The sequence below is a fragment of the Pocillopora verrucosa genome, chromosome 5 (genome assembly GCF_036669915.1).
Source record: "Pocillopora verrucosa isolate sample1 chromosome 5, ASM3666991v2, whole genome shotgun sequence".
Lineage (NCBI taxonomy): Eukaryota > Metazoa > Cnidaria > Anthozoa > Scleractinia > Pocilloporidae > Pocillopora > Pocillopora verrucosa.
In genome coordinates, this window is record NC_089316.1 from 6,524,546 (window position 1) to 6,541,875 (window position 17,330).

The 17,330-nt window shown below is 35.0% G+C and overlaps 2 protein-coding genes and 1 long non-coding RNA gene across 3 annotated transcripts; 1 reads left to right on the plus strand and 2 right to left on the minus strand.

The window, feature by feature from the left end:
- Positions 1–1,718: 1,718 nt before the first annotated feature.
- Positions 1,719–6,901, minus strand: LOC131772056 (uncharacterized). Its single transcript, XM_066166884.1, has 6 exons — positions 6,600–6,901; positions 4,602–4,667; positions 3,703–4,026; positions 3,134–3,283; positions 2,786–2,926; positions 1,719–2,396 (listed from the first exon to the last, which is right to left on the minus strand). The coding sequence occupies exons 1-6, from the start codon at positions 6,744–6,746 to the stop codon at positions 2,286–2,288; spliced, it is 939 nt and encodes a 312-aa protein (XP_066022981.1). The 5' UTR covers positions 6,747–6,901; the 3' UTR covers positions 1,719–2,285.
- Positions 6,902–9,520: 2,619 nt separating this feature from the next.
- LOC136280941 (uncharacterized) lies at positions 9,521–14,817 on the minus strand. Its single transcript, XM_066166880.1, has 6 exons — positions 14,354–14,817; positions 12,408–12,473; positions 11,505–11,828; positions 10,937–11,086; positions 10,588–10,728; positions 9,521–10,198 (listed from the first exon to the last, which is right to left on the minus strand). The coding sequence occupies exons 1-6, from the start codon at positions 14,501–14,503 to the stop codon at positions 10,088–10,090; spliced, it is 942 nt and encodes a 313-aa protein (XP_066022977.1). The 5' UTR covers positions 14,504–14,817; the 3' UTR covers positions 9,521–10,087.
- Positions 14,818–14,831: 14 nt separating this feature from the next.
- On the plus strand, positions 14,832–16,804 carry LOC136280942 (uncharacterized). Its single transcript, XR_010717489.1, has 2 exons — positions 14,832–15,014; positions 16,077–16,804. It is a non-coding gene; the product is annotated as an uncharacterized lncRNA (long non-coding RNA).
- Positions 16,805–17,330: the final 526 nt, after the last annotated feature.

Genomic DNA, 17,330 nt, shown 5'->3' on the forward strand with positions numbered 1-17,330 from the left:
TTTTTAATTTTTAAATTTGATCATTTTGGCAGATGGGTTCCGAAAAAAATATTTTACCTTGATATGTTACGATTCACAAAACACAATTTACAGCCCTTGACAAGTATTATTCTACGCTGATGGGTTTATTTGATGGCGGAAAATAACCCACATTAAAACCAGAATTACAGATTTACCGTAGTTATTTAAGTTTTTGAAAGTTTCAAAAATTGACCGACCTTGCGATGTGGCTTGACCTAAGATTTCCTGAGACAAGGTCCACACACAAAACTCTTTTGACATGAAATCAAACTTGTTTACATCAGTTAATTTTTGCAAAGAAAATCACAAGCTTATAGTTTGACCACTGTTTGTGATAAGAGCTGCCACACTTTTAGTACATACATGCCAAGATGCAACATTTGGTTTAATAGCAATCGCAATAAACCTGCTTATACATCCCTCTCACTCCAAGTTCTCAATAATTTTTTTTTTACTGTTTGCCTTACAGTTCTTGTGATGGTAGTTTGGAGGATTTGGTATTGGATCAACTAGCAAACCCCTGATTGATATTTTTTTTCTATTCTCATCACTTGTCTGCTTGATATTCTGCCCTACTTAGTCAGTCATGGGAATTTTGAAAAGGTAAAAGTTTTGAAAATTACAGTAATCTGCAATTTAGCAGATGCTACATGGCTTCTCTACAAGATTGAATTTATGAAAGCCAAAAATTTCATGGTTTTCTTAATGGCAGTATCATGGAAAGTAATTACTGTAAATTATAAAACGATGTAGGTAAAGAATAACTTCAGTATTATACCTCAAATATGGATTTATACAGGCTCTCTGACAACAGTAGAACCCTGATAACTGAAACTTCCAAGGGAAATGAAAATTAGTTTGAATTGATATTTTTTTGGGTTATTTGGGTCGTTTATTGTGAAGATTGCTTTCATATTCATTTCTTTAACTGAAGTCCACATAAATGACTTTTGTGAAAGCACAGTCTGAGAAGTTTAGTGTTAGCTATGACCAACACTTAAAAGTTTATCAATCAATGTTTTTACTTAAAGTTCAGAGTAAATTCAAGCCAAGTAAAGGTGATATTAGTTCAAGTCTGTTAACTGAGTTTGAGTTAGCTGATAATAAATTACTGGAAAAGTGGGGTCATATCCATACACTTTGCTACATCCTCCTGAATAAAAGTGAACTTGAAAAGCACATGAATTCACTGCTATTAAAAAAATGGGGGTTTTCTTCTTCATGATGGCTACTACACATGTTTTGATTGTGTGTGTGTGTGTGTGTGTGTAGAGAATAATTATGAAATAATTTTTTAATTTATCAGTATAGTACAGTATATGTACAATAATTATTGTTGAATAATCCACTTATTATAACTTCCTCTAGCATGTTATTCAACAATATTTACTTTGCCTTTGTTAAATATTCTGAGCTGATGATCAACTTAATTATTGAAAAGGTTCAAAAAAATCATTTTCTCCTTTAACCCTATAACTCCCAAGATCTTATTTTCAATTCTCCCCTCTTGCTGCTACACATTTCCTTATACATTGGTTATGAGAAATTGGTGTTCAATAAAGGTAACAACTTCTTACTAATAAGGTTGAGCAATCTCATTAGCTGCTTGCTGGATAATTTATGGATATTATATGGAGAAGTTATACATTAATTACTTCTAAGAGTTAAAGGGTTAAAAACAATTTCAAACCATCTACATGAAAAAATAGCATGTTTGACATCCTTTGATACTTTAAAATATATTAATTTTGCACCAACATGTTATGGTTACAACTTACATTATTTTGAAGCTACAGAGCTTGCCTTTTAAAATTTTTAAAAAACTAATAATCATTCCATAAGAAACAGTCTGTTTACAGCTGAAGCTTAAGTACTAATATGGTCAAATACGTACAACAGTTACCAGTCACTTTGAGGACGTGGCAACTCGCCATCCCTTATGGTGTACAATTTTTTACTACAAGAACTCACAAAGATAAACTTTTTAGAAAAATACACAAGATTAATTTGACTCTTAATAAACTCTGACTGAATCTCAATCTTAGACTGAGCTATCTAATCTTTAACTGTTTCAGGGGAAAATCCTGGGACTTTGAAAACTTCCTGTTTAATTTAGGGTGACTGCTTGATACAGTGCTGCTTAATACAGGTTTGACTGTACTAAAAGAACTCACAAACACAAACTTTCTAGGGTATGCCCCAATTGCACTACAAAGGTCTTCTGATGAACATGTCACTGCTCATTCATGAAATGACATCAGGCACTAATAGTTTGGATTGGCATCCACAGAAGAGAAAGCTGGTGATGGCACATTGGCTGTTAGTGCAAATGAATAAGGTGGTGGCATGTCTTCATCCTTTACTGCCTCGGGTATCTAGGGAAAAATTAAGTGAGGCAATCTATTCTAAGAAATGCTATTGGGACAGTTTCATCATTTACTCAAAAAGGTTCATCCAACTGAGGTCAAGGCAATTCTACATTAGATAAAACACAATCACATGACATACCATCTCATAAACCCTTTGGCTCACCCGAAGAGTGACTAGCACCTAATTTATCCTTACAACATCAGCTCTGATTCACACATTAAGGTTTTGAAAATGAAGGAAATTATCACCAAAAAAAGAAGCTCTTCATTGTTTAACAAATTCTCCTCATCAGCATCTTAGAAAATGTATAGAGAACAGTATGGAGAATATGCATATCAATACTAGGTTGTAAATGGTTAATGTTAAACAGTTATGTCTACTCATGCATAATTACTTGGACTTGAGCTTGATTCTGCACTTGGGGGGCAGCAGCTGAATAGGGCTCAGTCATTTCTTCAGCTGGATTGGATCCTAAGGGAACAGCCCAGTGAGGGGGTTGCTGAAAGCCTGACCCAGGCTGTGCAACCACTCCAGGCTGTCAAATGAACAAAATATTCTTCTTTTCATACATAAAACATTACTGACTTCAGAATTCACAAAACAAAACAAAGAAAAGAGAAAAAAAAAACATTGAATCATTCTATGCTCATAGTGCTCCATCTCAAACTTCCATTATTTCAAACTTTTTTGCTTGTCCTTGGATTTTATTATAAATCAATACCTATCTTACATCTATAGTTACCTGCTGGGCTATATACACAGGTTGCTGGCCCGTTGCTGGGTATATCTGTGGCACCACACCAGCATCAGTCTGTTTTAAAACCACACCAGACTGTGCCCCTGAGTACATGCACTGAGGCTGTACATTCATCAGTTGCTGGTTGGTGATTGTCTATAGTCATGGTAATTAAACATCAATTACATTAAATACTAAAATATCAAAATATAAAGTTATAAAAAACATTAAAAAAATTGACTTTTTAGTGCAACTTAAGGAAATTATACATTTACAATACATAGAAGTTTGTTTTTTCTTCTATAAAAACAGCAAAATACTCTTCTAAAGGAACAGCTTTCATCAACTTTGAAATGAAGACTTTCATAGCATTGGACACAAGGTTTAAAATTGAGAAAATCACTGGATATTCCTTAGTTTTGTAGACCCAATTGTTTGGTCATGTAACAAGTTTAAACCTATATTCAGTATGAAAAATATTTGATGCAAAATAAAAAATATATATATTTCCAACAAGTGATTTAGTTTTAACTTTTAGCATTAACAACTGAATAGTTGAGGTGATAATTACTTACAGTGCTCACAACTCCTGTTGAGAAACAACAACCCACTGCTGTACAACAATACATGGACGATGCAAGTGCCAAGAAGAACTCAACCAGGGAGAGAAGAAGGAGACACGAGCCTAAACCAGCCCCATTTGCAGCTGTATCTCTATGAAAGCCATAAGTTCTGTAACAATCAAGGTTGTTATAGAAACTGTCATAGTCATGATTAAAATAAGAGTTAGAACAGTATGCCTTCATTTCGGAGTAGAATGAAAGAGTAATGGAATAGCCGATGAACATTTGTCCTGAGAAGGCACACCCAGTAATGGAGAAACCTATAAAACATCCAGTCTGGTGATAAAAAAACACACAACACAATTCAATCACACCACTTCATCAACTGTATTTATTCAATTAAAAGCCCAAACTTATATACAGTCACCTGCCCTTTGGGTAAAAAAAACTAAATGCACCTGTTAGTACCCAGCCTTGAGTAATACCTCATGCAGAAACCTTTGTATCAATGGTTTAAACATTTATGGCTAAAAAAGTCTTTAAACTCATTAGCCATGAACTGATTTAAAAATCCAAAATATACAGGATAACTATTGTGTACATGTTTGAAAATATAAAGTTATAATGCATAATATCAATTTGCTGTTTAAGTTGTTTTACTTGTCCTCTTGGTGCTTTCTTTTCTTCTTCCTTTATTTTTGACAACTTTTTTAAATGAATGTCAATCACTGTAGATACCCTGGAAACACTAAAGAAGAAATTTACCAGGGTGGAGTATTCCATCCCATTTTTCTCTTTACAAGGAGCCAACCCTAACTGCTAATATACATGTAAGCTTGTGTGTATGATTGTATCAAGAAAAGGGCTTGAAAAAATAATTACAGGTTTCTGTGAAAGGTCCAGTTACTCACCAAACACTTGTTTGGGATTAAGTCATCTCTTGCTCCAATGTATCCCAAAATCCCTGTGATAAAAACCTATTAATAATTCAAACAAGTAGAATGATCTTTTTAATACAGCAAAGGTATTCTTCCTATGGATTTACCATAACAACATCTTAAATATTCTTTAAGTCCAAAAGACAATTTTTTTTAAAATATTTAGCTGGCTGTAAATATTTGATTCAGTTCAAACAGGACTGGTCAATAAAGCTTCACCAACTAAAGTGGAGATGGAGTCCATGTTGCATGATTTAGTGCAAATAGTTCCCTTAGATGACCAATTAGGTGTTACTAAACTGTAGATCAGTAGGCTGAGGAACCTTCTAGAGCATCTGGAACCAGCAAAACCTACAGGACCCAAAATTACACTTTTTGCATCATGGGCAATAATGTTACTTCAAGGCTTGTGTTCCTCACTCCAGCGTGATATACAATGCCATGGAATTAAAGGCCACCAATTCTATCCTGAAGGTTTGCTAATTAGAGCCTTCAGTTGAGGCATTATTAAGATATTGCATTACCCAAACATTACTAATGCTTGAGGGAAGGTCACAGCTGATTGCTTAAGAGTGTTGTGGTTTTTTCAATTCTATATGTATAATAATTTTCCTTGATCAATTGTAGGTTCGAGAGGTTCCACAGTCTGCTGATCCACGTTCTAATAACACCTTGATTAACGCCTGTCAGTGAACTGCTCAGTCATCTTTCGCTTGCCGCACAAATCACCACACGAAAGAGTGAAATTAATATTGCTTCAGTGAAAAAATCACGCCACAAAATGTCTGTTACAACGAATAAAGACCAGCTGTCCAAAAATAATAACCTCATTCACATAAAAGTGAAATTCTAGATTTTCGACTTTAAATCCCTACGATAGCTCGAAATTGAAAATCAACGATTTCTTGACATTTAGGGTGAGTTGATCAAAGTTTATTACAGGCAAATCCAAAAAACAAGTGTTAAAGTCATAGACTGCAAATTATGCTCCATTGACACAATCGAAAAAAGGGTCATGTACATTGGTACGTAATGTACATGAACATGTCCATGTACATGGTCAAGAAGTTAATGTCGCAAATCAGTGGTATAAAAACAACGGCACGATTGTTAACGAGAAAAAGCACCAAGCTCTAATCCTGGGAAAAACTGAGCACAATTTTTGTTTCCCAGTAAATAACTCGATAGATATATTTGGGATGACAACAGATAATAGGCTCTCTTTTGATAACACGTATCAGTCATCTGTAAGAAAATAAATTATAAATTTAACTTAATACTTAGATTTCGGAAACTTATTAATAAGGAAACGCTGTTAAAGCTTTATAAAGCCTTTATTTTGCCGCATTTTTACTACTGTTCCTCTGTTTGGCATTTCTGTGGTGCGCACAATGCCGGCAAAGTAGATAATCTAAATAAGCGCATTCTTAGGTTTATTCTACAGGACTACAGCTCTCCATATGACATTTGACTAAGCAAAGTTAACTTAAAATCTCTATTCATTAGACGCCTCCAGAACTTAATGATCACGTTATATAAGAGTGTGTTTTTTACGAATTATCCAGGTTATTTAAAGATATGTTCACCGCGCGGTCTTCATCCTACAATTTGCGCGGAAATCATATCCTGGCCCTTCCCAACCCCAAAAACAACGACTTACGGTCTGCACTCTTTTTCATACTTAGCTAGCAAAATATGGAACTCTCTCCCAGACACTTACAAAACATTAAATTTTCAAGAATTCAAGCAGGAGATCTTTTCCACAGTAGATCTACAATTTATATTTCCCTCTGCATGCATAATGTTGTATATAGTATATAACTAATATTGGAATTGTAATATAGCATATTTTATTTTATTTTAGCTTATTTCCTCAAAGATATTAGCTCTACAGCTACACTGTGAATTTCGAGCATAAATAAGGTATATGAATGTATACAGGCGACATTCGAAGCAACAGAGCAAACTTACCCAAAGGCCGACCCAGACGCCAGTACCAGAGTGGGAAGACCAGTGTTGAGCAGAGGAAATACATGCTACTCCAAACACGGTCATCAAAGCCCCAATTACCATCTGTGCGATGGCCAACCCTCGCAAAGAAGTCGCTCTGTACACCATGACTACAATCGAAATGGCGACTAAGTGAAAATGACAAGGAAGTAAAATAATGACGTCATATCAGATGTAGCGGGTGTTCTGATCCTCAACATACCCAAAGCAAGCAAGATTTATAAACTTAGGTCATATAATCTGAATTACGAGAACATCACGCACTAAATTACACTATTTATCCAATCAAAGAAATAAATGTCAATGAATTGACCTCCTCGTCAGTTTTATTTTCTACATTCAGTTCCTCTTGTGCTTAAAGTGACGAACAGTTTCACTTTCTCCCCTCCCCCCTCCCCCCCTCCCTATGGAAAGTCTCATCTTGTAAACATCATTCTCGAGCATTTCGTTGAATATTAAGTCGCCATATTGTTAGTAGTCATGGCGTACCATCCTGTGTCTCTTCGAGGTCTAGCTATCGCACATATGGTGTTTGGCTCTTTGATAATTATACTGGGAGTTGCATCCCTTATTGCAGTGGATCACTGGTGCCCTAAGATCGGTTATGGCGTCTGGATTGGCATTGGGGTGAGCGTTAAAAATCTCCTATACTTATAACTGCCTCGTTGAATTAGTTAATCACCTACTAACTTACAGATAAATAAAAAATATGCGAAGTAGAGCTTTTGACTGCGCGATCAGCAGTGTCGCGTGATGTCTACTGCAGTAGATGCAGGAAAAACAAATATTTCTAGTTTGTCTTGGATAAAGATCAGAAGTAAAAGACAAAATTTTGCATCGCGGCTTGTTAGTTGCGCACAATTCGTCTCTATAGGTACGATCACTCCCTCGGTGTTATTTACGCCATCGTGAAATTATCTGAGTACGCCAAATTTCTTGATCTCTTAGTGGCATTGACGAGCACTTAGAAGTTGATTTTGTTGAGGGTTTGGAGTAATTCACAATTGCGTCAGTATAACGGAGCGATCAATTCCTCTGCACACTAGGTCATTACCTAGTTTGTTTATAACAATAAAATAACTGATATGCATATTTGTCATGCTTAATCCTTGCTGTAAGTTGCTCACGGGCTGTGGTTTAAATAACAAAACATTTGTGCAGATACCTTTTTTAATTTTTAAATTTGATCATTTTGGCAGATGGGTTCCGAAAAAAATATTTTACCTTGATATGTTACGATTCACAAAACACAATTTACAGCCCTTGGCAAGTATTATTCTACGCTGATGGGTTTATTTGATGGCGGAAAATAACCCACATTAAAACCAGAATTACAGATTTACCGTAGTTATTTAAGTTTTTGAAAGTTTCAAAAATTGACCGACCTTGCGATGTGGCTTGACCTAAGATTTCCTGAGACAAGGTCCACACACAAAACTCTTTTGACATGAAATCAAACTTGTTTACATCAGTTAATTTTTGCAAAGAAAATCACAAGCTTATAGTTTGACCACTGTTTGTGATAAGAGCTGCCACACTTTTAGTACATACATGCCACGATGCAACATTTGGTTTAATAGCAATCGCAATAAACCTGCTTATACATCCCTCTCACTCCAAGTTCTCAATAATTTTTTTTTTACTGTTTGCCTTACAGTTCTTGTGATGGTAGTTTGGAGGATTTGGTATTGGATCAACTAGCAAACCCCTGATTGATATTTTTTTTCTATTCTCATCACTTGTCTGCTTGATATTCTGCCCTACTTAGTCAGTCATGGGAATTTTGAAAAGGTAAAAGTTTTGAAAATTACTGTAATCTGCAATTTAGCAGATGCTACATGGCTTCTCTACAAGATTGAATTTATGAAAGCCAAAAATTTCATGGTTTTCTTAATGGCAGTATCATGGAAAGTAATTACTGTAAATTATAAAACGATGTAGGTAAAGAATAACTTCAGTATTATACCTCAAATATGGATTTATACAGGCTCTCTGACAACAGTAGAACCCTGATAACTGAAACTTCCAAGGGAAATGAAAATTAGTTTGAATTGATATTTTTTTGGGTTATTTGGGTCGTTTATTGTGAAGATTGCTTTCATATTCATTTCTTTAACTGAAGTCCACATAAATGACTTTTGTGAAAGCACAGTCTGAGAAGTTTAGTGTTAGCTATGACCAACACTTAAAAGTTTATCAATCAATGTTTTTACTTAAAGTTCAGAGTAAATTCAAGCCAAGTAAAGGTGATATTAGTTCAAGTCTGTTAACTGAGTTTGAGTTAGCTGATAATAAATTACTGGAAAAGTGGGGTCATATCCATACACTTTGCTACATCCTCCTGAATAAAAGTGAACTTGAAAAGCACATGAATTCACTGCTATTAAAAAAATGGGGGTTTTCTTCTTCATGATGGCTACTACACATGTTTTGATTGTGTGTGTGTGTGTGTGTGTAGAGAATAATTATGAAATAATTTTTTAATTTATCAGTATAGTACAGTATATGTACAATAATTATTGTTGAATAATCCACTTATTATAACTTCCTCTAGCATGTTATTCAACAATATTTACTTTGCCTTTGTTAAATATTCTGAGCTGATGATCAACTTAATTGTTGAAAAGGTTCAAAAAATCGTTTTCTCCTTTAACCCTATAACTCCCAAGATCTTATTTTCAATTCTCCCCTCTTGCTGCTACACATTTCCTTATACATTGGTTATGAGAAATTGGTGTTCAATAAAGGTAACAACTTCTTACTAATAAGGTTGAGCAATCTCATTAGCTGCTTGCTGGATAATTTATGGATATTATATGGAGAAGTTATACATTAATTACTTCTAAGAGTTAAAGGGTTAAAAACAATTTCAAACCATCTACATGAAAAAATAGCATGTTTGACATCCTTTGATACTTTAAAATATATTAATTTTGCACCAACATGTTATGGTTACAACTTACATTATTTTGAAGCTACAGAGCTTGCCTTTTAAAATTTTTAAAAAACTAATAATCATTCCATAAGAAACAGTCTGTTTACAGCTGAAGCTTAAGTACTAATATGGTCAAATACGTACAACAGTTACCAGTCACTTTGAGGACGTGGCAACTCGCCATCCCTTATGGTGTACAATTTTTTACTACAAGAACTCACAAAGATAAACTCTTTTGAAAAATACACAAGATTAATTTGACTCTTAATAAACTCTGACTGAATCTCAATCTTAGACTGAGCTATCTAATCTTTAACTGTTTCAGGGGAAAATCCTGGGACTTTGAAAACTTCCTGTTTAATTTAGGGTGACTGCTTGATACAGTGCTGCTTAATACAGGTTTGACTGTACTAAAAGAACTCACAAACACAAACTTTCTAGGGTATGCCCCAATTGCACTACAAAGGTCTTCTGATGAACATGTCACTGCTCATTCATGAAATGACATCAGGCACTAATAGTTTGGATTGGCATCCACAGAAGAGAAAGCTGGTGATGGCACATTGGCTGTTAGTGCAAATGAATAAGGTGGTGGCATGTCTTCATCCTTTACTGCCTCGGGTATCTAGGGAAAAATTAAGTGAGGCAATCTATTCTAAGAAATGCTATTGGGACAGTTTCATCATTTACTCAAAAAGGTTCATCCAACTGAGGTCAAGGCAATTCTACATTAGATAAAACACAATCACATGACATACCATCTCATAAACCCTTTGGCTCACCCGAAGAGTGACTAGCACCTAATTTATCCTTACAACATCAGCTCTGATTCACACATTAAGGTTTTGAAAATGAAGGAAATTATCACCAAAAAAAGAAGCTCTTCATTGTTTAACAAATTCTCCTCATCAGCATCTTAGAAAATGTATAGAGAACAGTATGGAGAATATGCATATCAATACTAGGTTGTAAATGGTTAATGTTAAACAGTTATGTCTACTCATGCATAATTACCTGGACTTGAGCTTGATTCTGCACTTGGGGGGCAGCAGCTGAATAGGGCTCAGTCATTTCTTCAGCTGGATTGGATCCTAAGGGAACAGCCCAGTGAGGGGGTTGCCGAAAGCCTGACCCAGGCTGTGCAACCACTCCAGGCTGTCAAATGAACAAAATATTCTTCTTTTCATACATAAAACATTACTGACTTCAGAATTCACAAAACAAAACAAAGAAAAGAGAAAAAAAAAAACATTGAATCATTCTATGCTCATAGTACTCCATCTCAAACTTCCATTATTTCAAACTTTTTTGCTTGTCCTTGGATTTTATTATAAATCAATACCTATCTTACATCTATAGTTACCTGCTGGGCTATATACACAGGTTGCTGGCCCGTTGCTGGGTATATCTGTGGCACCACACCAGCATCAGTCTGTTTTAAAACCACACCAGACTGTGCCCCTGAGTACATGCACTGAGGCTGTACATTCATCAGTTGCTGGTTGGTGATTGTCTATAGTCATGGTAATTAAACATCAATTACATTAAATACTAAAATATCAAAATATAAAGTTATAAAAAACATTAAAAAAATTGACTTTTTAGTGCAACTTAAGGAAATTATACATTTACAATACATGGAAGTTTGTTTTTTCTTCTATAAAAACAGCAAAATACTCTTCTAAAGGAACAGCTTTCATCAACTTTGAAATGAAGACTTTCATAGCATTGGACACAAGGTTTAAAATTGAGAAAATCACTGGATATTCCTTAGTTTTGTAGACCCAATTGTTTGGTCATGTAACAAGTTTAAACCTATATTCAGTATGAAAAATATTTGATGCAAAATAAAAATATATATATTTCCAACAAGTGATTTAGTTTTAACTTTTAGCATTAACAACTGAATAGTTGAGGTGATAATTACTTACAGTGCTCACAACTCCTGTTGAGAAACAACAACCCACTGCTGTACAACAATACATGGACGATGCAAGTGCCAAGAAGAACTCAACCAGGGAGAGAAGAAGGAGACACGAGCCTAAACCAGCCCCATTTGCAGCTGTATCTCTATGAAAGCCATAAGTTCTGTAACAATCACGGTTGTTATAGAAACTGTCATAGTCATGATTAAAATAAGAGTTAGAACAGTATGCCTTCATTTTGGAGTAGAATGAAAGAGTAATGGAATAGCCGATGAACATTTGTCCTGAGAAGGCACACCCAGTAATGGAGAAACCTATAAAACATCCAGTCTGGTGATAAAAAAACACACAACACAATTCAATCACACCACTTCATCAACTATATTTATTCAATTAAAAGCCCAAACTTATATACAGTCACCTGCCCTTCGGGTAAGAAAAAACTAAATGCACCTGTTAGTACCCAGCCTTGAGTAATACCTCATGCAGAAACCTTTGTATCAATGTTTTGAACATTTATGGCTAAAAAAGTCTTTAAACTCATTAGCCATGAACTGATTTAAAAATCCAAAATATACAGGATAACTATTGTGTGCATGTTTGCAAATATTAAGTTATAATGCATAATATCAATTTGCTGTTTAAGTTGTTATACTTGTCTTCTTAGTGCTTTTTTTCTTCTTCCTTTATTTTTGACAAATTTTTGAAATGAATGTTAATCACTGTAGATACCCTGGAAACACTAAAGAAGAATTTTACCAGCGTGGAGTATTCCATCCCATTTTTCTCTTTACAAGGAGCCAGCTCTATATAGCTACTAATATACATGTAAGCTTGTGTGTATGATTGTATCAAGAAAAGGGCTTGAAAAAATAATTACAGGTTCCTGTAAAAGGTCCAGTTACTCACCAAACACTTGTTTGGGATTAAGGCATCTCTTGCTCCGATGCATCCCAAAATCCCCGTAATAAAAACCTATTAATAATTCAAACAAGTAGAATGATCTTTTTAATACAGCAAAGGTATTCTTCCTATGGATTTACCATAACAACATCTTAAATATTCTTTAAGTCTGAAAGACAATTTTTTTTTTTATATATTTAGCTGGCTGTAAATATTTGACTCAGTTCAAACAGGACTGGTCAATAAAGCTTCACCAACTAAAGTGGAGATAGAGTCCATGTTGCATGATTTAGTGCAAATAGTTCCCTTAGATGACCAATTGGGTGTTACTAAACTGTGGATCAGTAGGCTGTGGAACCTTTTAGAGCATCTGGAACCAGCAAAACCTACAGGACACAAAATTACACTTTTGCATCATTGGCAATAATGTTACTTCAAGGCTTGTGTTCCTCACTCCAGCGTGATGTACAATGCCATGGAATAAAAGGCCACCAATTCTATCCTGAAGGTTTGCTAATTATAAGAGCCTTCAGTTGAGGCATTATTAAGATATTGCATTACCCAAACATTATTAAAACTTGAGGGAAGGTCACAGCTGATTGCTTAAAAAATGTTGTGGTTTTTTCAATTCTATATGTATAATAATTTTCCTTGAACAATCGTAGGTTCGAGAGGTTCCACAGTCTGCTGATCCACGTTCTAATAACACCTTGATTAACGCCTGTCAGTGAACTGCTCAGTCATCTTTCGCCTGCTGCACAAATCACCACACGAAAGAGTGAAATATATTGCTTCAGTGGAAAAATCACGCCACAAAATGTCTGTTACAATGAATAAAGACCAGCTGTCCAAAAATAATAACCTCATTCACATACAAGCGAAATTCCAGATTTTCGACTTTAAATCCCCATATGATAGCTCGAAATTGAAAATCAACGATTTCTTGACATTTAGGGTGAGTTGATCAAAGTTTATTACAGGCAAATCCAAAAAACAAATGTTAAAGTCATAGACTGCAAATTATGCTCCATCGACACAAACGAAAAAGGGTCACGTACATTGGTACGTAATGTACATGAACATGTCCATGTACATGGTCAAGAAGTTAATGTCGCAAATCAGTGGTAAAACTGAGCACAATTTTTGTATCCGAGTAAATAACTAGATAGATATATTTGGGATGACAACAGATAATAGGCTCTCTTTTGATAACACGTATCAGTCATCTGTAAGAAAATAAATAATCAATTTAACGTACTACTTAGATTTCGGAAAGTTATTAATAAGGAAACGCTGTTGAAGCTTTATAAAGCCTTTATTTTGCCGCATTTTTACTACTGTTCCTCTGTTTGGCATTTCTGTGGTGCGCACAATGCCGGCAAAGTAGATAATCTAAATAAGCGCATTCAAGGTTTATACTACAGGACTACAGCTCTCCCTATGACATTTGACTAAGCAAAGTTAACTTAAAATCTCTATTCATTAGACGCCAGAACTTCATGATCGCGTTATATAAGAGTCTGTTTTTTACGAATTATCCAGGTTATTTAATGATATGTTCATCGTACGGTCTTCATCCTACAATTTGCGCGGAAATCATATCCTGGCCCTTCCCAACCCAAAAACAACGACTTACGGTCTGCACTCTTTTTCATACTTAACTTTCATACTTAAATATGGAACTCTCTCCCAGACACTTACAAAACATTAAATTTTCAAGAATTCAAGCAGGAGATCTTTTCCACAGTAGATCTACAATTTATATTTCCCTCTGCATGCATAATGTTGTATATAGTATATAAATAATATTGGAATTGTAATATAGCATATTTTGTTTTATTTTAGCTTATTTTCTCAAAGATATTAGCTCTACAGCTACACTGTGAATTTCGAGCATAAATAAAGTATATGAATGTATGTAGGCGACATTCGAAGCAACAGAGCAAACTTACCCAAAGGCCGACCCAGACGCCAGTACCCGCAGGGTAGGAAGACCAGTGTTGAGCAAAGAAAATACATGCTACTCCAAACACGGTCATCAAAGCCCCAATTACCATCTGTGCGATGGCCAACCCTCGCAAAGAAGTCGCTCTGTACACCATGACTACAATCGAAATGGCGACTAAGTGAAAATGACAAGGAAGTAAAATAATGACGTCATATCAGATGTAGAGGGTGTTCTGCGCCTCAACACATCCAAAGCAAGCAAGATTTATAAACTTAGGTCATATAATCTGAATTACGAGAAAATCACGCGCTAAATTACACTATTTATCCAATCAAAGAAATAAATGTCAATGAATTGAACTCCTCGTCAGTTTTATTTTATACATTCAATTCCTCCTGTGCTTAAAGTGACGAACAGTTTCTCTTCCTCCCCTCCCCCCCTCCTTATGGAAGTCTCGTCTTGTAAACGTCATGCTCGAACATTTCGTTAAATATTAAGTCGCCACATTGTTGGTAGTCATGGCGTACCATCCTGTGTCTCTTCGAGGTCTAGCTATCGCACATATGGTGTTTGGCTCTTTGATGATTATACTGGGAGTTGCATCCCTTATTGCAGTGGATCACTGGTGCCCTAAGATCGGTTATGGCGTCTGGATTGGCATTTGGGTGAGCGTAAAAAATCTCCTATACTTATAATCTAATCTCCTATAACTGCCTCGTTGAATTAGTTAATCACCTACCAACTTACAGGTAAATAAAAAATATGCGAAGTAGAGCTTTTGACTGCGCGATCAGCAGTGTCGCATGATGTCTACTGCAGTAGATGTAGGAAAAACAAAATAATATTTCTAGTTTGTCTTGGATAAAGATCAGAAGTAAAGGACAGACAAAATTTTGCATCGCGGCTTGTTAGTTACGTACAATGCGTCTCTATAGATACAATCACTCCCTTGGTGTTATTTACGCCATCGGGAAATTATCTGTGTACGCCAAATTTCTTGATCTCTTAGTGGCATTGACGAGCACCTAGAAGGTGATTTTGTGGAGGGTTTCGAGTGATTCACAATTGCGTCAGTATAACGGAGCGATCAATTCCTCTGCACATGAGGTCATTACCCAATTTGTTTATAACAATAAAATACCTGATATGCATATTTGTCACACTTAATCCTTGCAGTAAATTGCTCACGGGCTGTGGTTTAAATAAAAAAACATTTGTGCAGATACCTTTTTTTAATTTTCCAATTTGATCATTTTGGGAGATGGGTTCCGAAAAAAATATTTTACCTTCAATATTGATATGTTACGATTCACGAAACACAATTTACAGCCCTTGGCAAGCATCATTCTGTGCTGGTGGGTTTATTTGATGGCGGAAAATAACCCACGTTAAAACCAGAATTACAGATTTACCGTAGTTATTTAAGTTTTTGAAAGTTTCAAAAATTGACCGATCTTGCGATGTGGCTTGACCTAAGATTTCCTGAGACAAAGTCCACACACAAAACTCTTTTGATATGAAATCAAACTCGTTTACATCAGTTAATTTTTGCAAAGAAAATCACAAGCTTATAGTTTGACCACTGTTTGTGATAAGAGCTGCCACACTTTTAGTACATACATGCCAAGATGCAACATTTGGTTTAAAAACAATCGCAATAAACCTGCTTATACATCCCTCTCACTCCTGAAGTTCTCAATAATTTTTTTTTACCGTTTGCCTTACAGTTCTTGTGATGGTAGTTTGGAGGATTTGGTATTGGATCAACCAGCAAACCCCTAATTGATATTTTTTTCTATTCTCATCACTTGTCTGCTTGATATTCTGTCCTACTTAGTCAGTCATGGGAATTTTGAAAAGGTAAAAGTTTTGAAAATTACTGTAATCTGCAATTTGGCAGTTGCTACATGGCTTCTCTACAAAATTGAATTTCACGAAAGCCAAAAATTTCATGGTTTTCTTAATGACAGTATCATGGAAAGTAATAACTGTAAATTATAAAAATGATGTAGGTAAAGAATAACTTCAGTATTAAACCTCAAAGATGGATTTATGCATACTCTCTGACAACAGTAGAACCCTGATAACTGAAACTTCCAAGAGAAATGAAAATTAGTTTGAATTAATTTTTTTAAGTCCTTAATTTTTCCTACTGCTTAAGTAGTGTTTGTTATTGCGAAGACTGCTTTCATATTCATTTCTTTAACTGAAGTTCACATAAATGACTTTCGTGAAAGCACAGTCTGAGAAGTTTAGTGTTAGTTATGACCAACACTTAAAAGTTTATCAATCAACGTTTTTACTTAAAGTTCAGAGTAAATTCAAGCCAAGTAAAGGTAACATTAGTTCAAGTCTGTTAACTGAGTTCGAGTTAGCTGATAATAAATTACTGGAAAAGTGGGGTCATATCCATACACTTTGCTACATCCTCCTGAATAAAAGTAAACTTGAAAAGCACATGAATTTACTGCTATTAAAAAATGGGGGTTTTCTTCTTCATGATGGCTACTTCACATGTTTTGATTGTGTGTGTGTGTGTAGAGAATAATTATGAAATACTTTTTAATTTATCAGTATAGTAAAGTTTATGTACAATAATTATTGTTGAATAATCCACTTATTATAACTTCCTCTAGCATGTTATTCAACAATATTTACTTTGCCTTTGTTAAATATTCTGAGCTGATGATCCACTAAGTTGTTGAAAAGGTTCAAAAAATCGTTTTCTCCTTTAACCCTATAACTCCCAAGATCTTATTTTCAATTCTCCCCTCTTGCTGCTACACCTTTCCTTATACATTGGTTATGAGAAATTGGTGTTCAATAAAGGTAACAACTTCTTACTAATAAGGTTGAGCGATCTCATTAGCTGCTTGCTGGATAATTTATGGATATTATATGGAGAAGTTATACATTTTAATAACTTCTAAGAGTTAAAGGGTAAAAACAATTTCAAACCATCTACATGAAAAAATAGCATG